General features: G+C 38.6%; 2 protein-coding genes across 7 annotated transcripts; one reads left to right on the forward strand and one right to left on the reverse strand.

The window, feature by feature from the left end:
- Positions 1 to 21: 21 nt before the first annotated feature.
- Positions 22 to 6,613, forward strand: coq10a (coenzyme Q10A). 6 transcript variants are annotated; one of them, XM_004560424.4, is made up of 6 exons: positions 22 to 178; positions 364 to 615; positions 2,154 to 2,303; positions 2,385 to 2,577; positions 2,744 to 2,845; positions 3,675 to 6,613. In XM_004560424.4, the coding sequence occupies exons 2-6, from the start codon at positions 479 to 481 to the stop codon at positions 3,840 to 3,842; spliced, it is 750 nt and encodes a 249-aa protein (XP_004560481.3). In that variant the 5' UTR covers positions 22 to 178; positions 364 to 478; the 3' UTR covers positions 3,843 to 6,613. The 6 variants fall into 6 exon arrangements, with proteins under 6 accessions (XP_004560481.3, XP_023008023.3, XP_023008022.3 ...); XM_023152255.3 differs by having other exon boundaries at positions 367 to 615; XM_023152254.3 differs by having other exon boundaries at positions 24 to 615; positions 3,675 to 3,853; positions 4,090 to 6,613.
- Positions 6,614 to 9,592: 2,979 nt separating this feature from the next.
- cs (citrate synthase) lies at positions 9,593 to 26,325 on the reverse strand. Its single transcript, XM_014407415.4, has 11 exons — positions 26,155 to 26,325; positions 22,230 to 22,280; positions 21,851 to 21,958; positions 21,078 to 21,143; positions 19,173 to 19,304; positions 17,152 to 17,340; positions 16,780 to 16,979; positions 13,747 to 13,876; positions 12,881 to 12,982; positions 11,705 to 11,914; positions 9,593 to 11,607 (listed from the first exon to the last, which is right to left on the reverse strand). The coding sequence occupies exons 1-11, from the start codon at positions 26,203 to 26,205 to the stop codon at positions 11,437 to 11,439; spliced, it is 1,410 nt and encodes a 469-aa protein (XP_014262901.1). The 5' UTR covers positions 26,206 to 26,325; the 3' UTR covers positions 9,593 to 11,436.
- Positions 26,326 to 27,493: the final 1,168 nt, after the last annotated feature.

Below are 27,493 nucleotides of genomic sequence, written 5' to 3' on the forward strand. Positions count from 1 at the left end.
TCTCAGAGCTATTGGGCAGAATCGATGACAGAAGAAAGGAACAATTTGTCCCACCGGCGTTTTATTTAGCAGCAGAAGGTCGTTCGCAGCTGGCAGCAGTTTGGCAATATTTATAGCCAGAAAGTGACGTAAATAATTTAACTTTGTTTGAAGTTTGGAACTCGACGCGTGGAGTAATGTGAGTATTACGTAAAAAAAAAAAAAAAACAGCGGAACGTAACCATACGTCGTGATTGGTTGGGCTGTTGGAAATCTTGCTAGCTAACGTTAGCAGCTGACTGCCGTAACTAACGATAGTTACGCTCGCAGTTCGGAAAGCGGCTGTGCTAACGCTACTTGTTCATTAATATACCCGCACCGAAGCAGCGTGCAGGTTGGACTGGACCCTTGAATCTCTGTGCCCTCGGTCTTAAAGCAGACCCCGGGCTAGCTCGACAGACCCAGGATCTCCCTCTCTTGAAGCGGAGAGGCTGACTTGATGGCAGCCTCGACCGGTGCCCGGAGATTACCCATGGGTGTTCGGACGTTCAGTGACTTTCTCCAGATCGCCACTGTGGGATCCCCTCGCTTGTGTCGCACGGCGGTGCAAAGAGGATGCCTGCGACAAAACATCAGGTGAGCCCGTCGGGGAGTTACTGGAGGCTGTTATTATTATGGTTAACAGCACCGAGCTGGTCATTCAGTACAGAGGAACTGACGCTCTGCCGCCACTGAGGGCGGACGATATATAACGAGAAGGTCACTAGATAATGTTATCAAGCTCCATAATTCTGGTTTCTTATCTTTAAAGTGTGACCAGCCTCCATTTGAGAAGCAACTGCTGATTAGTGTAACAGAACTACCAATAACTAGAACTGTCTCACCAGGTAAAGGCAGCTGTTAACAACTGCCTTCGACATGGGTTCTGCAGTCCAGTCTTCTTTAATGTTTTTGTAGAATACATACATAAACATAAATGAAAACAAGCAAGTTAATCGTTATAATTGTGCCATGTTGCTGGTGAAAACAAATTACAAGAAGCTAACTTGATAAAGAAGGATATTAACTACGTTTGCACTGTTGTATTGACTTCACATAACTGTAAAATCACAACTATAAACCACTCAACTTTGTTCTTTCATGCATGAAATATAAACATTACAGAATACCCACAGTTATTTTATTCCATAAGTAAACTGCTGAAAGTAAGAGCTGAAGAATGGTGTAAAAAATTGGGGGGGCTTATCCATAATGGATAACATGTTTCCAAAATGTGGAGAACAGTTTCCAAAACAGCCTGTTTGTGGTAGCAGTGAATAGTATGATGCATTGACTTAATGAATGAATGTTTTCATGTTTTGGGAAGCACACACACACATAATCACTTGCATTAACTAGTGATCAGAATCAGAATCAGAATACTTTATTGATCCCTGGGGGAAATTATTTTTTGTTACAGTGCTCCATTTTAAACCAACATTAAGACAAGACAGACAATACACTAACTAAGAATAGTATAATATATACATATATATACATACATAAGTCACTCATAAATAAATAGTCTGATCACCCTGATCACAACCCATTTGATCAGGTTGACCTTGATCGAGGTAAACGTTGTGTTAATGGGTCTTTAGATGAAAGAATAAAAGAAATCACTGCTTCACTGCTGTTTAACTTGATTCCAACAAATGGCAAACAAATTCTCTCATAACCTATGATGTCTTATGGTAAAGTTATATAAAAACTTGAAAACTGGTGCTTCGTTTAAGTGGAATATTTTATTCACAAGGATCTAATGTTTTGTGTCATAATTTGATACAGCAATATTTTAATTTGCTTATTTAGTTTGATCCTTGACTCTCAGTATGAGGAAAAAATGTTGCTCACCCCTATCCTACAGGCTACCTTCCAGAAAGCACAAAGCTAATTTGTTCAACCAGAGCAGGTAGGTGTCACCTTACAGCTTTTTGCTATTCACAAAAAAAGACCAGACGTGGAAAATACCGGCATGCTCTCAACACTGACCTTTCATAACTCTCTGGTCCATCCATGCACTCACTGACTGTTGAAACTGGAAAGCAGTGGACCTATTTTGTTGCAGACTGCACTCTTTCTAGATAGGGGCTTATGGCACATCACTTCAACACAGATTCTAATTACCTTTCCAGACACTTGTCGTCATGTGGCATTTTGATGACAAGAAGTCCCAGGGTGCTTTGCCTTCAAGATTGTGACACAATGACAGCGGTTTCCCAAAGCAGAAGCTTCATCAGCCTCACCAACAAAAGGAAGGAGTACTCTGAACGTAGAATACTTGGGTAAGTATTGATGAGCCTTTTTATAATCATAAATTTGATCATTAATACAAAAAATTAATTAAAAGGATATTCCTGTTACAGGTATTCTATGCAGGAAATGTATGATGTTGTGGCCAACGTTGACGAGTACAAGCACTTTGTGCCTTGGTGTAAGAAGTCCCAGACCATCATGAAAAGAGCAGGTCACTCCAAAGCCCAGCTTGAAGTGGGATTTCCTCCAGTAGTGGAAAGATACACATCTATGATCACTAATGTTAGACCTCATCTAGTCAAAGTAAGTAATGGTAGAGAAATATTATCCCAATCTTTTTGAATTGTGATATGTGATTTTTAATGCTCCATCTGTTGCTAGAATTTGTTTATATAGAAACGATATGACTGAAACACAATTTCTGTGTTTTACAACTTTTAATTATTGTCTTTGTTTTTGTTATTTGTAGGCAGTGTGTACAGATGGAAAGCTCTTCAATCACCTGGAGACGATATGGCGCTTTAGTCCTGGCATTCCCGGTTACCCTCGTACCTGCACCGTAGACTTTTCTGTAAGTAGCCTGTGCCTCACTTTAGCCTGTAGCTCACTTTAACTGCTTGTGTGTACTAAACACCACATGGGATAGATGATACATCAGAAGACTGATATCATTAAAGTCTGTATTCATGCTCATTAGTTAATGGGTTTTTTTTATGCTGTGAAAAAGCACAAATGTAAAAATTACACTTTGTGGTTTTATGAGTGGTTACGTGTGGTTTTTCCTTCATCTACAGTGAACAAGATGAAGGAAGAGAGACCACCCGTGGAAGTGTTTCCCAAACATTTGATTTACTTGTGTCAGCCTCCTAGGTTTAACAGCAGCTACCCAATTATATCGCACTTTTTCTTTATATCTATTCAAGAGATGATTTACTGTTTGGTTGGCAGTCTCCAACTTCTTATTTTAAAAGGTCAGTTGCTTCTTATCAGCAGCTCCTGCCCCTTTCCTGTCTAATTTGTTCATTTTGGCTGAAGACTAGCAGTGGCCACTATCGTTTCACTCTCTCTAAAGGGTTTGTTGTCCTGTGGTCAGACTCCAGCTCCACCCTCTTTAACTGCAAGTTAAAGGAAATGCCACCAGAACAAGATCTATTTCTGCAGGAAACCTTTCAGTCAGGTGTTTGTTTGTTTTTTTTTGTTGTGTTTTTGTTTTTTGTTTTAAACCATCAGACTGGCTTCGTTCCACTTTTTTCACTCTTTATGCTAAGCTAACTGTGTTCCAATCTCATCTGATATCTTTGCAAGAACACAAATGAGCTTAGCTTTAACCTATCATGCCCACTATATATATTTGCCGTATTTCTTTAAACTAAATTATTATGTTTCTGTGTGTTTAACAGATATCCTTCGAGTTCCGCTCTTTGCTGCACTCACAGTTAGCCACCATGTTCTTCGATGAAGTGGTAAAGCAGAATGTTGCTGCATTCGAGCGGCGAGCCGGCAAGCTTTACGGCCCAGAGACTCGCATCCCACGAGAGCTGATGTTTCATGAGGTGCATCAGACGTGATCTCAGCAACTGTACGTCTTCATCTGGCCTTAAACCGTACCCTCTTTATTCCCTCAATAAACTTGCATGATGTGGCTTAGCAGGCCACTACATCAAATCTCCACTGCTTCATAGATGTTATAGCGGCTACCAAAGGTGTAGCGCATCTAACGCTTGCAAACATAATGTTGTAATTCCTGCCTTAGTAAATTTTTGCTCACATCCCTTCTCATTGTGTTACGTTTGTCCATTTTCTGTCTACCTCCAGATCCTTGTTTAGCAGAAAGAACAGTAAGTCATCGCAGCATTGTTACATTGTGCTGGACACTCAGTTATTACTTTAAACTTAAACTTCGGTTTTTCTATAAGACACAGTCCCTTTTGCCGAAGCAGTTGTCTCACTGTAACTTGAGGTTACTACTATCAAGTGAACTTCAGCTCTAATATATTGGGAAAGCACATTCTTTGCTTTTACACTTAGCATTGACTTCATTTCAAATGGAAATAGTAATATATAGTTTGAAATAAAGTACTGGTATTGCTGCAAAATAATATTGCTTTTAGTTCTTTAATTTATTCAGCAGCACTTTTCAACCAGTTTTATAGGGGTTCATATTGACAGTGCCATGCTATAAGAGCATTATTGTAGGTTAGTATGAAGTGCAAAGGAGGAAAATTAGCTGTGGCCTCAGTATGCTAGGATTTGAGAAATGTCACTTTAACTTGGATGCTGTGAGGATTGGGCTTTAGAACGTTAAAAAAGAAAAATTAGCATAGTAGTTTTAATACTGCCTTGTTTTACAGCCCAGCACTAGTATCAGTCAGTAAAGGTGGGGAAATAAGAATTAGCACAACCAAGAACCCCTGTTGAAACTGAAAAATCTGCAGTACTGTAAAAGGTATCACAAAGAATGTAAGAAGAGTACAATGTTACACTCAAAAATTATCTTTATGATCGATTAAAAACAAAAGAAGAATTGGAAATTAAAGATGGCTTCTTGTGATTTGAATGTGGCTTATATTGTAATTGGATCAAAAATAAACATTGCCATGTTATGTGGATTCTAACTGTTAGGAGTCAGTTTAGGTTATAGTTTAAAAAATGTAGGTGTGTCCTTGCTTAGTGGGCTGTTTTGTGTTTAGATTGTTTGAAGGTGATCCGGAGGATGAAACACTCGAGTCATCTATCTATAAATTGTAGCGGTGGGCTGTAGAATAAAACATTACTTATTTATCAATGAGTTTCATGCTTATTTGTTGACATTTCGACTTATCTTTACACACATTTTGATGCATGGATATAAGTAACAAAGGCAAATATATTTGTAGCATTTATGTGTTGCATTGTCAGGACTTGACTTAAATTTAAAATCAAGCAGCCCCTTCACAGTATTCTGTGATAAAGGGCTATTAAAGGTAACTGATTGTATTTTGCTACATTTTAAAGGTGACTCGTAAGTTGCTAAAGAAGTAATTTAGTGTGACCTTCTCTGTGAAAAATGTTTCATTTTGTCCAAATGGTCCAGTAAACCTAAAAGGTTTTTTCGTATTTTTGTGAAACTGAAGTATGTTGTTTTATTTTTGGTTAGTAAAGTGATTTGGGAATTGAGGAAAAATGAGTCATCAAAACCCAATACAGGCGTATTCAGTCTGAGAATCACTGTTACTATTTAAAAAAATAAATAAATACATTTAAAAATGGTTTGAGGTAAAATCATTGAATACCACTTTTGTGTATTATGTTGCAATTTGGCCTTTGCTTCTTTTCAAATTTTGATAGTACACAATCAAGATATGATTGAAGTGTAGTTCCAGCGTCTTTTTTTTTTTTTTTTCTTAGTTTAACAAAAGTATTGCATTAACTGTAGTTTTATTTAAGATGGTCCTACCATTGCCAGACTCAAAGTGGACTAACATAATTATAAATAATGTTAATGAAAATTTTGTGTCGTGTTTTTAACGTTGCATCACATTAGAATTCATCTTTACTCAAGTTTTTTTTTTTGTCTTTAAGTGTATTACAGAGAGTTTGTTTTTCATTGTAAGTGCCAATCCTTATTGGAAAAAAAGGGGCAGTGTAAACAGAAATATTTTCCGAATTAGCCTATTATGCTTTTCCTGATTTTCTGACATATACATATAGATTCTTATAATAGTGAATGCTCGTATTAAATATGCCAAAAATTGAACATAATGAGGTCAGCGTATGCACAAGTAATGCCTGTGAGCCAAACGCTCAGGTTCCAGGCAGGTTTTTCTACTGTCTGCACTATATGATGTCAGTGACAGTGGTTATCTCAGGCACACTGCTTGGGTTATGAGCTCAGAAGCCCCGCCCACCTGCTGTTCTAACCTCCTGTTTGTAAAGGCTGCCCAATCAGAAAGGTGGAGGAACTAAAACAGGTTATTTCAGACAGTGGATGAACTGAGGGGCTGCACCAAGCTGTAGTATAAGATGAACTGATAAATGAACTGTGACTCATGCAAAAGCTACTCTAGTACAGTCCAGATGAGCATAAAGGGTTCACTTGAAATTATTGTAACCCTTCGACCCCTCTGTACATTTCCACATCAATATTCATGCTGCAGGCGTATTAATGACCACTGGTCTTAATACGGGCAGCCTTGTATGTATAAAAGGAGATATAAATAAATATCAGTCACTTGTTGCTTCAATCAAAATTATTTTCACTGTTTTGGATTTCAGTTGCTTTTTTTTGCAAGCAGAAAATGTATCTATGTAAATATCGGTGTATTTTAAATTTGTATTTAAATAAAAAGGAGCTGTCACATTTTGCGTATGTGCTTTTTTTTAAAGGTGATTGATAAAACAAAAACAAAACCGACTCCTGAAGGTATACCTGCATTAGTGCTTGAGCATTGTGTCCTTCACTTGCAGCAGCTGCGTTGTAATGCATTTAGATGACACCAGGTACCGTTTTTAGACTGAGCTTGTGTTCCAGAGGATGGCATTGAGTTGATGTCCCTTAGCACTGGTTGCCTTTGTTGCACAAGTGGAGTGGAAAGAGTGGCACAGCTCAGCTGACCAGCAAGAAACCAGAGTGGGGTGATGGTATTTGGGCCAGTTATTAATAACAGCACATAGGAGAGGTGGGCATTTGGACCATCTTCTTCTCATGATCACAGTATGGGATAAAGACTAATTGAAATTGGAGCATTACAACAGGAATCATTGATGATCATGATATTCTTAAATGAGCAGGTTTTGTATCTGGTTTTTGAATTCAAACACTTCTTTACGCTCTTGCCTAGAGCTGTATGTCTCATCGGAAAGAGAAAATTACTCAAAGTTTACAGTGTAAATACATTTTTTTTTTACATTGTGCCATCATCCTCATGTTACAAACATGACGAGAATTTACCTAACTGACCTCACCTGTCACTGTCATAAATCATTTTGAAATGCCACACACCATTGCAAGAAAAAAAAAAGTCTGTAATCCCTTTGAAGTTATCAAGTAGCACTAATCACTCATAAAATATATTTTTTTTATCTAAAGTCACAACAGCTGACAAGTTCAACATCTTTAAACATTTATGCTTTTCATATTTTATGGTCCACACTGAATAACCACACAGTGTGAGATGGAAAAAGGTAAACCTCTGTGGAACAGCTTCTCCAAAAGGAGAAGTGAGTTTTGAGGTCAAGTGTTCCAGCTAAGGATCTCATTTTGGAAGTGTGAGTTGAAGAGGTGCCCTTCCTATAAATAAAGGCATTCAAAGTGTGTGAACTGACAAGAAGTGATGTTCTCAGTAAAGATTGCTCAGTGTGAATGGTCTTTGAATCAGGAGCATTACAGCGACACACAAAGTCCACAATAAGGGAAATTAACTGCTGTTAACAAATGGACATAAGGTTTACTAATGAATTCATTGGTTTGAAGATCATTATCTGGTTATTATAAAAATGCAAATTATGTTTATACATCTTAGTAAACTGCTAATATTTACTGTGTAAAGCATTTTCAAAAATTATTTGGATGCAAGTGTAAAGTCTAATACTTGTTTAAATAGATAATAAGTAGGTAGGTAAGGGTGTAAATCACCAGACTGAAGCTGGAGAATGCAGTTTTGGTCCTGTTATATTCACTGTTTATTACATTTGCTCCTGAATTTTAGGTACACTTGTTCAACTGCTCTTTAACCCAAATATCTAATCAGCCGATCGCATGGCAACAACTCAATTCATTTAGGCATGCATGGCATGGTCAAGATGAACTTGTGATGCTCCAGTCAAGCATCTGAATGGGGAACAAAATGAAATGTCTAAGGAGCTTGGAAACAAAAGCGTCTGGACTTCTTTTCTTTAAGTTTTGTCTTGAAGATGTTTCACCTTTCATCCGAGAAGCTTCTTCAGTTCTAAGCGCAATTGGTGGAGAGTCCCAGATTTTAAGCCCTATGGGAGTGTCCGCAAGAGGGTCATGGACCCTCTATTGATCCTCTACCTAATCACAAGGTCCAAGGTCTGAAAACGGGTGTGTCTCACAGTCAGCCAAGGTTTCAGGTGAATCCATTGTGAAACCCATCCCCACCCTATCATGTGATTTATTGAGGTCAAATTGCCCAGGATGTGAGTGGGCATTAAGGCATCAGTTAACACCTTACGGTAGTTTAACCTAACCAAGAAACTTAAAAGGTAGGAACACAACAAAGGATGTCAATATAAAAATATAGATGGCAGACAGTTGGTGTGGTGAACCACCGCCTCTGTTCAGTTGACATAGATGGGTTCTTTCACACCATCCTTCTGCTCTGTCCAAAATGGGAACACTGGCATCCTCCTTTAGATGCCGATGTCCTGTGGAGGTGGCTCTTCTATGTTGTGCCATGCTTTTATGAAGTGTCTGTTTGGTCTCTCCGATGTAGAGGTCTGAGCATTCCTCGCTGCACTGTAGAGCATACACTACCTTGTTAAGTTAGTGTTTAGGAGTTTTGTCTTTGCAAGCTCCTTAGACTACGATGACCTGGATGACTGAGAACCTTCACAGACACTTGACAAATCTTGGATCCGATAGAATCCAGCAGCAGAAGAGCACACTGGGTGCCACTCCGGTCAGATAATAGAAAACTGAGGCTCACCATAACTGGAAAACAGTAGACTGAATGTTGGGTTGATGAATTTCCATTGCTGTTGGTATAAACAGCCTGAAAGCATGCTTCCACACTGGCTTGTATCAACCGTTCAGGCTGTTGCTGGAACCTTATGAGTGATATTTTCCTCAGCCCAGTTTAGATTCCAACTGTACCAACTGAGTATCGTTTAAACGTCAAAGACATTCACATTATAGATGTACAGCCAACAGATCAGAAGCAACTGTGTAATGCTATCATGTAAATATGGACAAAAGAAATTTCCACTATCTTGCTAAATGCCATGATGAAATAAGGCAGTAATGAAAACAAGAGTCTAACCTGGTACTAGCAGGGTGTAACTAACAGTGTCCAGTAAGTGTATAATACGGTATCTAACAAGTGCAAATTTAATTGTTAAAAAAATTTTTTTCCACAGCCATTAATAATGATTGTTAACTATTATTTCAGTCCTTTTTAAATCGTGAAAGCTTAACAACTGTTAGCAATGGCTAAAAGACAGCGTTTTGTGAGACTGTGTTTGTGTATTACAAGGAGGGTATAGACCATTTGGGTAATCACTTCAGAAATCCTGGTAATTTCAAAGGTTACATGCAACTGGACCTGGAATTTCATCACAATTTCTTTTTCAAGCACTTATGAAGAAAATGAGACCAAACAAGTGTTAATAAAAACCTTTAATTTTCATTTATTTCTAAGGTTTTCCAATAGTTGTTTCAAGCTTTTCTTGCCCATTTGACCCATCCAGCCCTGTCCCCCCGCCCCCAAGTGTTTCTCTAATGATTCCCCCCAGTTACAACCCTTAAGCTCCTCTACGATCAAAATAACCACATCTGTTGAACAACCTGCCAAATGGAAGAACGCTACAATAAAACACAAAACACGTGCCCGAAAAAGCCAGAAGAGCAGAGCAGAGAGAATCAAGTATCGGAGCGAACACGTTAAAGAGTATTCTTAGGAGGAAATACGCAAGAACTCTAACTAGACAAAAATGGAGTGTTGAGAAACCCAGAACTTAAGAGCAAGCTTGACACATTCAAGTGAAATACCTGAAATACAGCACCAGCTGAGGAAACAGAGCTTGGGAATAAACTCTATATACAGAAGATAGCTGCAGTTGTTTTGTTTTTTTTTGTTCATTGTCAGAAATTCACAGTGACCAGCGAAACTGGACATATAGTGGGCACGACTACACTGCTGGTAAACTGTGGTGCTCATTGTGGTTATAAGCAGCAAGTGAATGCTTACAGCTCATACATTAATGCTATACATATATATACCTATGTACACAGAGTATAAATAAAACCACAACAAAATTCAAACCCAAATATATTTTTATACATCATTTAACACCAAAAGAAAAAAAAAAAAGGGGGGAGATTTTCTACTGTTACAATTTAGGAAATCCAATCAAATACATCATAACTTTACAATTGTCATTTGAAGTGCTCTGCTGCTGGGATAAAGACATGAACATACAGTCAAATAAAAGAAGACTTAAAAACAAAACAAAACTCTACAAAGCCCCCCCTCCCATCCTGTTTTTATTCAAGCTTGCTCTTAAGGATTTCCTACAGGTTGCCAGTTACAACACCCTTTGCTCAAATCTGTATCAGTTACCTTCATTAGTCCTGATTCTCAGCGATTCGTAATATAAGAAACCCATTAAAAAAATAGGAAATTATTTTGAGGAAAATAAGACCAAGGAAACAAATTTTAATAAAGACTGTTATTTTGATCATAGAGGTATTACAGGTCATCTAGAAAAAAGAAAAAACTACAAGTTAGAGAGAGAGAAAAAAAGGGGAGACCAGAGATTTAAAGGGGCAGTGTCTTTAAACAAATATTTTTTCTTAAACGGCTTTCTAGGATTTTTACTAGTGAGGACCTTTTTTTCCCGTTACACTGGAGTGTTCATAAGTGGGAGTGAAACGCATCGATCAACTGGGTGGGATGACAACTTTGCATAGACGAAAAAATAAAATTAGAGCTGTGTGACAAAACTGTATTTTGCTTGGAAGTATCCTCTACAACACATCACTGTAGTGGCCAAAAAGATTTAGTCAGATTTTTAAACGTAGAAGCTTAAATACAAAGGAAGTGCACAATTCCCTTTGAATGCCACTACCTATTCTTAGTTTAGACCCAGTGTCCAATGAGAAGCACCGCTCAGGGGAAATCTTAGCAATGCTAGCAGACCTAAAAGTGGTAGGTAGTTTGAGCCTACCGTGGCCATATATAAAGTTTGTTCTGCTCATGTTTTAGATAGAGAGACATGATTGGAAAGCCTGTCAGTGATTAACTAAACACACTTGAAGACTAATGCTATGACAATTTAAAAAGGCCCTTTTTTTGTGAAATGGCATTAAACACCTACTGTCTCTTTGAATCCTCTAAATCCCTGGGGTTGGAAATGACAAGGGGTCAACTTATGTCTGCTTTTTGATGTTTCCACCTCCTCCCACCCTTAACACTAACCCACAGCTACTTCCAGGTTGGTGCTTCAGCCTGACTTTGCTCCAACCAGAGACATCAGTCCATCTGTGCTCATGGACTTCGGGCGCTCCAGGGGGAAGCCCAGGGCTCTACTCCACACCAGCTGGGCCAGCACGCCGAGAGCACGGGACACACCGAAGAGCACAGTGTAGTAGTTCATTTCAGTCATTTGATAGTACTGAACATACACACAAACAGGAAAGCAGTCAGTTACTTCAGCATCTGTGATTATTTCAGTTAGATAACAAATGCATGATTATAATCCCAGGTCTTACCTGCAGCAGCACTCCACTGTGAGCATCTACATTGGGCCAGGGGTTCTTGGCCTTACCCTGCTCCAGGAGCACATTGGGTACAATCTTGTAAAGCTGGGCAACCATCTTGAACATGGGGTCACTGGGCAGATGCTTCAGGGCAAACTCACGCTGGCAGGTATAACGTGGATCAGTCTTCCTTAGGACAGCATGGCCATAACCTGGAACCACCTACAGCCAAGAAACCCAACATTTTTAACCTGACAGTGCACTCTTCTAGTCTCTCTGACAACTAAGTACTCACGAGACCTTCAGAAACGCATTAAGAACTTAAACACACCCATAAGGTCAATTTACAATCACTAATTACCCTAGCATGCATGTTTTGGGGAACAAAACCAGAAGAAACCAACCAGGTACAGAACTTACATGTAAAACCACTTGCTGTTAGGTGACATCAACACCGTTCTATCTGTGCTAAAATACTATTATTTTACAAATTCTTTATGGTATACATTAACAATTTTAACCTATTATGAAAGACAAAAACAGAATTTAGTTAATCGGTAAATCAAACTAGAATATGAAGGTTTAGATGAAGGTCAGAGTAAATCAGGTGTAAAATATAGTAAATTATAAAAATTGTAATAATAGCAATTTCTTGGTTTTGGAAACAAAAAAAAAAAAAAAAAAAAAAAAACTGTTGTAATTACACAACTTTCTTTGTGCCAACATTAAATCAACTACTCCTCTTAGTCCTGTAGGTGAAGGAAGACTATAAAAAAACAATGATGCCATATAAAGTGACAACACTGCAACAACAATAAGCAACTTGTTGTGTTGATGTTGCTTTCGAGTTACTGCTTTGACAATGGGGTCCTAACAGATTTCACACACTTTTAGGGAGATTAGAACCAATTAGAAATGTTCAATGCAGAAAGCCTCATGCCCAAAGTTTCTACTCTTTTAGAAAACAACAAAAGCCCACTAGGGACTTTTTAAAGTGTTAATTTTTTCTTTTAATAAAGAATCTGGTTTGAGCTCCTCCAAAGGTTCCTAAATCTAGCTGTAACTTCTGGTAGAAACAACTGGACCCCTGACATCACCAGAAGTGTTATTCTGAAAATGAGTGAGAGTGGAAAATGAAGTCATAATAATAACTAGAGTTGTTTGTTTGCGGATGTGGTGCTTATTTACCCTTCCAGACTTGAGTGTGTTCCAGATATAATCCCTCATCCTCTCATCAGACACCTCTCCTCCCAACTCCTTCTGCAGAGCAGTCAGCCACACCAGTACCTCCTGTAGGTGCAGCAAAAACCCACAAAACAAGACAAAACAAAACACACATTCATAAGCTAAGTGAATTTTCTGCTGTATTTTTGTTGGCACTGTGTTTGAAATCAAACCAAAACTCATTTTAAGTGTCAATATGTCAAATATGTGAGCAAAGTGCAAATTGAAAGAAAAAAAATCATTATGAACATTTTAATCCAAAAATCATAGGTTACTGTACAACTGCTCATAATAGTTGGTCATATCATATGACTGTATTTAACTAGTTAAGTAGCTAATAAATAAATGAAGCAGGGATAGGCTCCAGCCCCCCTGACACTATAATTGGATAAGCACTTAAGAAAATGGATGGATAGTAATTAAACAGATGCCAAAATTTATTGGAGGAGGTAGAAGCAGCTTTGACAAATTGCTAGCTAATAAAAGGAGGGTAGACCTTCCCTCGGGTGCTGGTAATCAAGCAGTGCTTTGTGAACGTTATTGAACTCTAAAATAATATTTATAATTGAGCACCACAGCAGTTTGACTCTGAACTCTTGGTTCTTTGTCATTTTCACCTTTAGTGTTTGTCTACTGCACTGACCAAAAAACAGCCAAGTCCTCAATGATTATGTTGCCATGTTGACACAAAGGTGACAAGGTTGTTTCCTAATGAAAATGCTTTCTTTATAAAAAGATGAATGGGGGATTAACTTGGGATCGCCAAGTTGTTTCTATCAAATCTCTCAGTGTGAAAACAGAATGAAAATGATGATCTGTGCATTACTAACCTGATTGGCCAGGCCATGGAGAGGACCGGCCAAACCATTCATGGCAGCGCTGAAGGACAGGTAGGGGTCAGACAGGGCACTCCCCACTAGGTGGCTAGTGTGAGCACTGACATTGCCTCCTTCATGATCACTACAATTTTACAAACACACAAAAACACATAGTAATGAACACATTAAAATTATAATTCTAACAGTAAGGTTTCTAGAGTGTGCCATTTAAGTCTACACCGGCATCTGCTACACTTCATCACAATGGCAAATAGTAACACTGGGGAGGCTGGAGAGTTGTCAATCCTTTTTATCTGAGCAGAACCATCTGTGTGGGAGATAAATTGAATTTGCTCCTAGAGTTTGTCTGTTTTTTTTCAGTGCACATATCCTACATGGCATGTTTGACTGCTAAACAAACTGCAGACTGTGTAAACCAATATCTATTTTTATTGTATATTGCATCAAATTCAGGATAAGAGGACTGCTGTCACAGTAAAAAGCAGGAATTTCTCCACATAAATAACTGAAGATGCTACTTTCTTGGTTAAATTTCTTTTTTTTTTTTTTCCTTTCTTTTTTTTCAACCCAGCATTTCTTTTGAGGCAAGAAAAAGCCTCGCTGCTCTAACTTCTGTCTGTCTGATAATAGCGATTTTATTTATATACATGCACCTTAGCAACAGTGGATTCTGTTTATTCAGGAGCACTGAGATTCATTACCTCAGCACTCAAACCTTAAAGCCTTTGCACATCATTGCACACTCAGGTTGGATGGTCTGTTTTGTCATGTTGTAGCAGTGTTAAGTTACTTTAAAAAGTAATTAATTACTAATTACTTAATCAATATTGTATTTAAAATACTTATCTAATTACTGTGTCAGAAAAGTAACTTAGTTACTCAGTAAGTAATATAACTAAATACTTTTTAAAAACCATATAAACCTTGAGTGGACAAACAATAGAAATTAAACTCTTTAAATAATAAATACATTTTTTGAAAGACGGAGACTCTACAGTACGCAGCGGTAGCATCTCTTCCACAATGTAGCCTGCAATCATTTTTTAAGCTCACCTTCAGACAATTTCTACGCTGCTGAAGTAAAATCAAGTTTTGCCTGATTAGCAGGAGTTGCCGCGGTGTTATCCATGGATGATGAACAAGGATCACTCAGAAGTGTTCGTCTATGCTCTCGTGTCAGTAGATTACTCATGCTATTAACAACAGCTGAGTTTTTTTTCTCCCCAGGACATAGCTTACATATTACTGTAATGTTCTTGTCTGCTTGTTTCAGAAAAGTTAAGAGACGGGAATATTTCCGTTTCATAAAACAGCCACACGCTTCAGTCCAGTCCGACATCTTCCGCTTTAGAATACGACTATGCAGCAAACTGGCGCGAAATGACGTGCACCTGCACTACAGCGATGTTAAAGCGGCAGAGTTTACTTCTACGTTTAGAAGATAAATTATTGAAATGAAATAATGATATTCAGCGAGTTTAATTATTCTACAATGTAACGCAAGTACATTGTAAGTAACTGTAATTAAAATACCTAAAAATGAACAGTAATCAGTTACTCTACTTTTTCAGTGGAAAAGTAATTTAATTACAGTAACGCGTTACTTAGTAACACATCACACCCAACACTGTGTTGTAGACTACACTACTACATAGGGCTGCACGATTTTGCATAAAATGAGAATCACGATTTTTTTGCTTAGAATTGAGATCACGATTCTCTCACGATTTTCTTTTCCAATATAAATATTTATTGCACTTATTAACTGCACATCAACTTTGTAACAGTTGAGACTGAACATAAAAACAATAAATAAACATAAAAACAACAAATGTCTCACGTTTTGTTGTTGTCGCAAAATGTTGTACTGCTTGAAATTCCGTCTCCACCGTTGCTCGACACCGTGTATAGAGCAGGTAGTGCAACAATAGAAAAATAGTTGCGGGACGGCACTGTGTAGCGTTTGTCTAGGATGTTGATCATTTTCCTAAATCCCTCGTTTTGCACAGTGTTGATGGGAGCCATATCTTTGGTCAGGTGATAAGTGATAGCCTCTGTAATTTCTTTGTGCCTGCGGGAGTTTGACGCGTATAGGGAAGCGCTGTATAAGGTTCCCGTTATTGATGTTTGGGTGGTTGACCGGGACGGATTTTCTCCTGTCACTTTCGTCATCCCTGACGTGCTCTCCGTTGTTTTTTCCCTGCCAATTTTAGCATCACACGGCACAGCTTCTGTATCACGTGGTATAAGGCTCCGCCCTTGTCATTTGTTGAGCAGGAAGAGTGAGCGCTTGTTTTCATGCAGATTACATCCCGGATGGATCAAAATGTGGTACAATCGTCATCTTTTTTTTTCTTTTTCTTTTTTAAATTGTTGTCATTTGGAAATGAGATCGCACATAAGTATGAATCGAGATCGCGATTTTCTAACGATTAATCGTGCAGCCCTACTACTATATATATATATATTCCTATTTACAATACTATTCTCAGTCGGCTCCCATCTTACTTAACTGACCTACATCAACCAAAAAGTCTGGGAAGAGTTTTTGCTTCTGTCCATATTAAAATTGGAGAAACAGTCATTACATTTGCAGTTCCTTCCACCTGGATTAAGCAACTAATTCAACTAAGCTTGAGAAAAAAAAAGAAAAAGGTCATGCTAAATAAATTTAAGGTCACTTTAGGAAACCTGTAGGTAGTTACCTCAGGCTGTGTTATACCTGAGAACTACTGCTTCTGTTTGTAATAGTTTGGTTAGTTTTGATGGTCAGATGATGAAAAAAAACAAAAAAAAAAAACAAACCTATCATCCTCATCATTAATCAATCAAACCAAGTAGTGACATAATGTCATGCTGTCTAACTCCAGATAGGTTTGCGAGTTTCATTCTCATCTTTTCGACATCTCACTTAACATCTCTAATTCTTAGATTAAAAAGGCAAGACTTTGATTCAAGTGTTACTAGAAAAAAAATAAGATTAAATCCAACTTGTTTTATGTAAAAAGGCATCTTAAGTTGCACCTGTGGATAGTGAGGTAGAGCCTCATAAGCTCAGTGAACTGAGGATCACTGTAGCCCAGCATGTTGGTGAAGTTGTGGGACCAGTCGAGGTTGGAGTCGATAGCTCCGATACTGCTGCCTTCACGGTACAGGTTACGGTAGATCTTGGCAGCAATGCAGGGGAGCTTGGCAATCAAGTCCATAGAATCTTCATAGATAAACTTTAAAAAAAAAAAAAAAAAAAGATAAATTACACAACAAGAAAAGACCACATGAAACCAAACTGAAAGCGTTCTTGTGTCTAAAGTGATTCAGTCTCTTGAGCAAAAAAAAAAAATTCTATTAGTCCATATTTTTCAAAAAAAAAAAAAAAAGGTATGGGTGTAAACTCACCTCCCAGTACTTGGACTTGTGGACTCCCTCAGAGTAGGCCCGTGCAAAGCTGCTCTCACTGTTCAGAGCTGTAATGGCAGCGCTGAACTGGGACATGGGGTGCAGATTTGTGGGGAAATTATCCAACATGGTGACAACATGAGAGGGAAGTGCTGCTCTCTTTGCCCACTCTTTGGACACCCAGTTCACCTGGAAAGAAAGATGGACACAAAATAAATAGATGAGGCAGAAATCTCAGAAAACTCTTCGATCAATAAGGAGACAAATGTGTGTTGAGAATAAACATTTCCTCCTTGGCTGATTTGAGCAGATATGAGACGCAGGAAGAACAGATAGAGAGGTGCGCTTGAAAGTTGCAAGCATTTGAAAGGAGCATAGGTTGTCCTCATATCATTCTGTAAGGAGATAGTTGGCAGCAATAAAATCCCTATAGATTGTGTCTTGTTTCTCAGTTGTAAAAACAAGATACAACCTCTAGTTTATACACGCCAAATTTCAGAAACAGTTTTTCTTAGATATTGACTTTGGTTATGTAAAAATCAAGCTTATTCTTGTATCTACTTTCTAAAATTCTCACAGCTCCATATAGAAAACTTCACTCAGCCTTACTTGTGCTTCTCAGAGCTTTTAAATTAACATAAGTAGCTTTTATATTTCAGCGGCAGACGCTGTACAAAAAACTAAATACTGATGATTACAATTAGGGGGATAGGTTAATTGATTAATCCAAATTGCCTATAGGTGTGAATGCGGGAGTGAATGTGAGCGCGAATGGTTGTCTGTCTCTGTGTGTTAGCCCTGTGACAGACTGGCGACTTGTCCAGGGTGTACCCCACCTCTCGCCCTATGACAGCTGGCATAGGCTCCAGCGCCACCCGCAAACTTGAAAAGGAAAAGTGGAAGCAAATTGATGGATGGATTGATGGATACAATTAGAGCTGGCTTAGTTGATTCTGACTCTTGCTGCTACATAGGCCTATGTTGCTGAGACCTCTAAACTCACAGAGCACCTGTCTTGTGCTGTTCTGTATTTCACTCTGCAGGCATTTATTTATTATAGTATTGTATGTCATTTGCTTCTATTTTCTTTCTTGTAGTTTGTGCATTTTGTTCTGTCCTCTCTGTCCCTGTACCTTTTTCTGCAAAAATTGCAAATCTTTGAGTTTAAAACTGCATGCATTTCATCAACAGTGACTGGCCCTACCAACCTGCCCAGAGGTTATTATTGTTGTGTCATTTGGTTTGTAAAATGCTCATCTTCGCTTTCCTCAACCCAACCAATCAAGGCAGACTGCCACACACACAGAGCCTGTTTTTTTACTCCCCACTGCAAACAGGTTCTTGCTCAAGGGTGGGTTGTTTTTTTTTTTTGAGCCTTAAGTGATTCTCAAAATTTTGGTTACTCAGCGCAAATATATTTTTAAAGGCTGCACAAGAGAAATGCTCACATCAAGACATTTAGTGTAATATATCACTTCAGTTGGTTGTTTGTGTGTATTTGTCAGTTTTTCACTGAGTTAGCTTTTAAACTACTGTTTTTATTGTGAACTTAAAGAAAAATTAAATGTAGAGGATAACTAGAAACGAATGAAATTAAGACATTTCTGAGTTAAAGATTACTATATAAATTTTTTCCTTGACAAGGCCACGGAATTTATTTATTTTTTAACAAGGATGGCAGTTTGCACTTTGAGAAGAACCAAGGTTAAAATTTAATGTGCCTTGAGCCTTTGTACATTTGTATCTGTCATTACATAAATACACTTGAACTGAACACACGCCAAGCATCTTGTTATTCACCTTTCCATGATGCAAAAGAAAATGTCATGATTCACGTATTTGGTACCTTAACTGATCCAGGTGCCAAAGTCACCTTATTTACTGCACTGCAAGAATATTCAGTTTTGATGAAGCATTCTGAAGAGATTTGACAGCATCTGACATACCATGACAGATAGTTGCTCACTGAAACTCCAGTAGGCAACAACATTTTACGACAATAACTTCTTGCATCGACTCACCTGCTCCTCGGTTGGGACCTGTCCTGTGACCAGCAGCCAGAAAAGACCCTCGGGCAGTGGCTCCTCACCTCCTGGAGCTTTAGGCAGCAGCTTCTGACACTCTGGAATACTGTAGCCCCTGAAGCGGATGCCCTGATTATCAAAGTAGAGATGAGAGGGGAGAGAAGATGTTGAAGTAAATGTTATTTGTGATAATTAGCTACATATTCCTGTTATCATCAAATGCACAATCAATTGAGTGCTGGCAAGCTGCTAATATAAGCTGCATCTCTACCAATGAATGCCTCAGAGTGCCTCAGCTTTGGCCAGAAAGCAATCAACTCAAGTGCCTACAGGGAATGCTAATGCGCATGCAGCTAAGAGTAAAATAACAGAAAAAAAGCTTACCATAATAATACCTTGTGCTTTTTGTGTTTAGAGTCTGACTGATAACATGTTTGTTCAAAAACCTTAACTGATTTAAATTTAAGATATCATGTCATGCCAGTGCAGCTTTCTGGCTGCTGCCTTTTCTACATTACTTCCAAGAACTCTCCGCACAGAGCAGCAAGTGGTCACTGCTATGAGAACTTACACTATGCACTCTGCGCTTTTGTCATCGATGTTGAACGTGAGCAGAGAGCAACCATTAATCTCTAATATAGATTAACCTGAATTTCAAGCTATAATATACAATATACTGTTCACAGTAATGTTGGGCAATGATAAGAAAATTAAATATCGCGACAGAATATGGGTAAAACGCGCATGCGCAGTGCCTTTATTTTCATACACACATGGTGGAAAAAGCGTGGCGGCGACAGAGAATGAGAAGGGCGAAAGCAGATCGTTGAATGAAACAGATGAACCAGAATTGGTTTATAAAAATGGTTCAACTTCAGTGATGTGGAACTGGTTTGATTTTTGTCCGTCAGATAGCCACCAAAGCAAAGTGTTTTGTAGAACATGTAAGCGGGCCGTCCTTATTACTGTATTTTTCAGACTATACGGTGCTCTTAAAAGCCTTTAATTTCCTCAAAAATTGACAATGCACCTTACAATCCGGTGTGCCTTTTGTATGAATTCTGGTTGTGCGTACTGACCTCAAACCAATTTTATGCGGTACACAGCGCTCAGAAAACTGTCAAAAAAATGTTGAAGCTTACCAGTCGTACTAAAAAGCCGCACCGCTTGATGGATTGTCGGAACATTAAGAGTACCGTAGTCAGGAGCCTCGTGGAGTAATACGTACAGTGCTTCAACATAATTTTACCGTATTGTGTGTGTGGCACTTATGCGTATGAAGCGGATTTTAAACTCAAGGCTATCTGACTGTTTTGTTTCGCTTAATCTGCCTTATAATCAATCCCGTGCACCTTATGGTCTGAAAAGTACGCATTTGACTTATTTATTTGGCACACTGCAGTTTCATGTTGCAAAGCACCTCTTTTAACTTTTGTGGATATTATGCATGGTTATGCTGAGGATACGTTGGCCCATTTCCACTGGAAATGCCTTTTGGTTAAACTGTCAGCAAGGAATTTGCGTTTGCACTGTTAAATTTGTACATGGCTTTAATGCACATAAAAAACAGCTGCTTTTTTAAGTGAAAATAAAGTTATGCAGGGTTTTGAGGTATGGAGTTGTAAAATATTTTGTCTTGCATCAGTTATAACGTCAGTTGTATGGTTATCGCAAATTTTCAAATATATAACGGGCTAAATATTTTTGGCCATATTGACCTGCACTACTTTGCAGTACTGACTCGTTCTGTTTCTAAACAACCTCAAACCTAGTGTGGCACCTCTGTCTTGCAAACCCCCCCCCCCCTTCTTTTTTTTTTAAAATACAAATGTACCAACAAACGCAGGCACTAATAGATCTGCAATAATATATCAGTGTATTCTCTGTAGCTCTGATACTGACCTCCTCAGGATCCAACACAGAGGTTTCATACACCAGACCCTTCATTCCCCTCATACCCCCATAGACCTATGGATGAAAACAAACAAAAACATGGAATGACATTCAGAAAATTGTCTTGCCAATAATATATTTAAACAGCCGTGTGTGTTTGTAGTAACAAAGTTACGCTATACTGGACTTTAAAACATTTTATCTACTGCTTATTTTTATCAGTAGACCATTTCAGAAGCTCACCTCTTTGCTTTTGCTATCAGTGTCCACCAAATGTCTTTATAAAGGCAGGAAGAAACATCCTAAATACTATTCAGGTTTGTAATTCTGCACACAGGATAATAAGTTAATAGACACTGAATGCATTATTGCCGTGACACATGAAGCTCAACTTAAATCTACAATGTAACAAGTTAGATGCAGTGTTTGATAGATGGAAGAGGATAGATTTGTTGCAGTGGTGTGTGTGTGTGTGTGCGTGTGAGAGAGAAAGTGCAAGTGCCAGTTTACAGTGGAGGTTTGAGTGAGTCAGCTCAAATATCCCTGTTGGCAGGAAGCAGCACAATTTGTGACCTTTGAGGGAGATGACCGAACAGTGATACCTGGCACAGTAAACAAGACCAGGCAGGCCTACATGGATTATGAGCAGCTGATCTGCATCAAGGTAAAGCCCTCCCTGAATTAATATAATCGATCTGAGGAATCCAGCTCAGTGACTCGCTTGTGTGAGGGTCTTATTTTATTCAGCTCACTAAACGTGTGCAAAAATCTCCGCCACTTACCATGTCTACAGTAATCTGCCCTATGTTGGTTTTCCCATACTGTTGTTTGAAGTTCTTGATCCTGGTCTGTTCTTTAGGAATGAGGTCTGAGAGGACATCCTTCAGATTCTGTAAAAGACGATGTTTACTCTTTAATGCCCTTGAATAAACATTCAGCCTTAAAATAGACTACATTCCCTTGTGACCTGTGGTTAAACAAACTTTATGCAAACATTTCAGGAAAAAAAATGATTTATTGCTCCACAAATGTCAATATCTTCACAGAGACCACAGAGTAAGAACCAGTGTCTCTTCCAAAGGTTGTTAACACAAACAGTAAAACTACAGAACAGCTATATAAAACAAGCAGAAAACAGTGGAGTAAATTAAATGCACTTACTGTTGTTGATGCGCTGGCATTTCTGGCAGCCACAAATAGGAAAGAGGCATTCTGCAGAACATATTAGGAAATACAATTTGGATTGTTAGTACAACAAAACAACATTATAGTAATAACAGAATTTCTAGACTACCTACTGCTTGTATTTAAAATGAAACAACCTTGGAGGACCTTAAAAGCTACAAAACATTTCTAAGGATAATACTGCAATCAGTCTGTGAGTGAAATGGCTCCAACTCTTTCTCTGTAGTAAGCAATATACATGTTAAACGAATCACCGTGTTCTTACCAAGTGTACAGAAACTTTTACACAGGAAAAAAAAAACATTTTCTATAATAATTTTTTTCTCTTTCCCACAGTAACAACTGTTCTTATTGTGGTCCAGAAAAAAACATTACACTACAAGCAAACAGTATTATATTTATATAATACCGTATGCTTGTTTTGTCCACAGCACTAGCATGGCTGTCACTCAGGAGGTAGCGCTACTAATTGGAAGGTCAGTGGTTCGGTTAGAGGCTCCTCCAAATGTTAATGTATCCTTGTGCAAGACTGGTGCTACACCAATATTACACTGATTGTTACAAGCACAAGCCCATTTCCATTCCTGCTCTTCATCAAACAATTTCTGAACACTAACCATTACATGGTACCAAATACATATCGGCTACTGATGTTGGTAAATGCCATCTTATTTTTTTAATATGACGATAACAGTGTAGAGCACCATATTTTCAGTAACAATGTTTGTTTTCTGTACTGGTGCATGCCTAATACATATAATTACAGGTTCTTTCTAGCATTTTACCTATTAAAGTGTACCTTGTAGCATAACACATAGCTTTCACTAAACTAAGCAGTTATTCAGAGTAGTTTCTCCATTTTCATCCTCATCGTTTTATAACTGCCACTCAAACTTGCCCAAAATTTAGAGTTAAAAAAACAACAACACTTATAACTGGGTAGTTCACAGTACATGGCCTGCAACAAAGGCCACTAGTGACAGCCATTTCAGGGCATTCTGCACCTGAAGGTTTCAGGTGCATTCAAAGTCTGACAACCTGGCCAAAAAAAAAAAAAAAAAAAAAAAATCGGATCACAAACTGGGGCTTTGTGTTATCTGCCAATACTGTGGAGATGTTCCAAGTCACAAATATTACCCCACCTCTTTCAAACAGCACAGTGTGCACTTTTTCTAAAAACCTCACACCACAATCTCATTATAATACAAACAAATTATTCACGCTCGTGTGTCATTTCTAGTTTGTTTTTTTCACAATGTTAATGCTGGTGTAAAACAATCAGACTGGTCCTGTAAAGCCAGGAAAAGTACATCTAGTCTTATTCTTTCAGATCTAACTGTTGGTAAAATGTAAACCAGCCATTACATGTATCCAAGGGGCAAATCCAGAGTGAAGCAACCTAATTACTCACAAACTAGGAAAAGATGCCTCCTTCCTTTCATGTCAAGGCATGAATTAAAAAAAAAGTTTTTATGAAAGTACTCTTAATGGAAACTCATTGATAGTATTGAGAAGTTCAGCTGGCTGTCTTGCTCACTAGTGAAATGCGACTCCTGTGTGTTCATTTAAACATATCAGTAGATTATCAATGGGCAGGAGACAGTTACTCCTTATAACCACAACCGTTTTGAATAATCAGGACCATCAAAGCTCAGCGAAACAAAAAGGTAGGGTGCGTCACTACACACACAGTTTACCCAGCTGAGCATCGGGGAGATTATGTAACAGCTCAGTGTCTTAAATATAGAGCACCAGTTAAACTCACTCACTCCCAACTGTCCATCAGCCAGGGTTAAAGAGCAACTATGGCAAGTACTCCACACAAAAAGGCAACCCCTCCGGAGGCTGTGTTTAGAAGAAACACATGATACTTGAGTGATTAGCAACAAAGCCACCCTCTCTATGGACAAACAAATCAAAACAGACATCTTGGTATAAGGAATACACATTTTAATGACATTTAAATCTAGAGGTACTTAAAACAATCCCCTTTTTCAAAAGATGAAATGATCTGAAGCAAGAAAAAAATAAATCATGAGACTCTCCTTTATAAGACTTCATTGTGTTACTAAAAATCACATGACTTTCATAGTTCAGACACATACGTTCTTATGCAACTACAGCTTACTAATAAATCTCCAGAGCAAAGATTACAAATGATAAGAGAGAAAGGTAACTGTGACATAGGTGAGGTCCCCACATATGATAGAGATTTCAAAGAAAGAGAGACACTACTTAGTCGCCATGACTGAAAAATTATCTCTATTATTTCAGTAGTAGGAGACTTGACTTGATATGGCAACCAAGTAGTTCATACTGAGAGGTCACTGGAGTAAAGCAGTAGACTAAGGTCACTGGAAGGGTACTTTAAGATTGACAGGCTGGCCAAAGCATATTTTAAATGATTTAATTAAAACAAAGTCATTTATCTGTTCAAATAATCACATTTTTTCAATGGACATTACAGCAATATGCTCTTCCAAATGCAACTGGATATGTTGGATATTTATAAAAACATAAGATATTAAATGTGCCCTGCCCATTTCATAAACCATAAATCTTACTTCTGTCTCCATGTCAAGATAAAGCCACATTTAACTGGTTAATATCCAACCTCACAGACAAAACCCAGACTGCTGCTGATGGAATTATATCATCAATCATGCAATTTTACCATTAGAAACAGAACACCACAGGGGATCTCTAGTTGTCAATGTAATTATTTTAATGAATACCTAATTGTCCTAGCTCAGAGTATGACTATGCTTCATCTACCTTTAACATTTTCCAAGCAGCCAAATCTGAGTTTTAAAGGCAGAAAATAAAAATGGCTATATGCCCTTACAAAACACTTTCACTTAAGGGAAAATAAAACTGTTTATAATTAAAGAACCCTGACTTCCTCCACTGTAGTCAACCTTCATGCCTGTCCTTGACCATGGACATCTTCAAGATTGTGGGGTGTACCTATAAATACTTCTGCAGTTAAACCACGTCTAATATACAACATTTTATACTCATCACTGCTCTTTTTGAAAAGGTTGAATGAACTTCCTTCCCGTCATGAATTAAAAGCTATCTTATGGTATTCATTTGTAAAGCTTTCAAACCATCCCATAACTATTATATTATTAACCACACAACATAATAAATACTTCACCTCTTAACCCCAGATGTTCCAAAGGTATGCACCCTTCTACCTTGTAAGTAGTATGATCTCTACCTTTAGATATCATAAAGTTTTATTATATGATTTTTGCAGCTTTTTTCCGCTGTAATTGTCTGCTGACTGCCTCTTCATAGCTCTTATTTTTAAGAGGTCTTTTCAGTGGACCTAACCTGATTACATAAAAATTGATTTATGAAAAATGATTTATACCGGCTATTCAGCTGTATTTTAAACATAAGCATTATATGGTTGGTTAAAATCTTAATATGAAAATCAACTGCGATGGTGAATAAACACAGAGTTTAACGTGAATTTAAAAGAAAGTACAATTTAATGTTATTACGCTATACTACAAATAGTAGAAACTCGTAGCGTAAAGTTAAGAGTCTGCTCTGTGCTGGTTGGACAAACATACCACAGTTATGACACTACAAGGCCAACATGAGTGCAATGATTCATGCGCTACCGTTAGCTAACAAGATACGAGCTGTCAAACAGAACACGGCTTCTGTCTCTGAATAATATCTACGAAAAACAGGGTCCATACATTACTATGATTAAAGTTCTTGTCAGTGTTTAAGCAAATTGCAAAAAACTCGGCCAATTGCATTTCACAATGTGGTTGACAGGGCTAAGCTAGCCTGTTAGCTACCAAACCCGACGTTAGCTTAAAGGAAACGTCCACAGATTTAACCAAGAAAGCGGCATCGAGGCTCATTCTGTTTCTCTTACCTTTGAATTAAGTAGTTTGGGCGCTAGCCTGGTGACAGTGAGGAACGACATTGTGTCTGTCTAAAAGTCTTATTTCCAGTTATTCTTTACAACTAAGACAGCCGCTGCCAGTGCACCGCGGACCTGGTTGAAGGTGCCCCTCCAGAAAGCAGAAGGTTGAAGAGGGATTCAGGCCCGCATTTACAAACAGCGTTGATTGGACAATGGGCTGGATCGGCGCACTTACGTAAAGGCATCTGATTGGTTTACATACCGTTGAGGTTATTTTCATTGGATAGAGATTCTCCTTCAACCTGTGACGAGGGCTGAATATCAGGCTCTGTTCACAAACACTGACATTATAAAACCGCGCAATTATTTAGCTTAATCTGACAAATCGAACAAATTGAAGGATTTTTCTTCTAAAATGATCTTTATCCTTCCTATTGTTCAGATGCAGTTAAAGAGCTTTTTTGTGAGGCTACAGTAACATATACTTATGTTTGCCATGCACTCATACACCTGGACAAAAAAGACTCATATGTTCGAATGCTGTTCATAGATTTCAGTTCAGCATTCAACACTATAATCCCCCAACAGCTCACTCAAAAACTGGTCCAGCTGGGGCTCAACACCTCACTGTGCCACTGGCTGTTGGATTTCCTCACCGGAAGACCTCAAGCAGTACGGGTCGGCAGTAATACATCCAGCACCATCATTTTAAACACGGGGGCCCCGCAGGGATGTGTGCTGAGCCCCCTCCTCTTCACTCTGCTGACCCATGACTGCACTCCATCATATAGCTCCAACCTCTTCATCAAGTTTGCGGACGACACAACGGTGGTGGGTCTCATTAGCAACAGGGATGAGACCGACTACAGAAGTGAGGTGAGACGCCTGGCCACGTGGTGTGTTGACAACAATCTCTCTCTGAATGTGGAGAAGACGAAGGAGATTGTTGTGGACTTCAGGAGAATGCACACCCAACATGCTCCTCTGACCATTGACTGTCTGTGGACAGAGTGAGCAGCACCAAGTTCTTGGGTGTGCACATCACAGAGGATCTCTCCTGGACGTACAACACCACAGCACTGGCCAAGAAATCACAGCAGCGTCTCTTCTTTCTCCGCAAACTAAGAAGAGCAGGAGCACCAGCCCCCATCATGTACACTTTCTACAGAGGCACCATCGAGAGCATCCTGTCGAGCTGCATCACTGTGTGGTTTGGAGCCTGCAATGCGTCCTGTCATAGAACCCTCCAACGCATAGTGAGAGCTGCAGAGAGGATCATTGGTGTCTCTCTCCCCTCCCTCCAGGACATTTACAGCACCCGACTCACTAAAAAAGCCCTTTGCATAGC

This window comes from Maylandia zebra, linkage group LG20 (assembly GCF_041146795.1).
Source record: "Maylandia zebra isolate NMK-2024a linkage group LG20, Mzebra_GT3a, whole genome shotgun sequence".
Taxonomy (NCBI): Eukaryota; Metazoa; Chordata; class Actinopteri; order Cichliformes; family Cichlidae; genus Maylandia; species Maylandia zebra.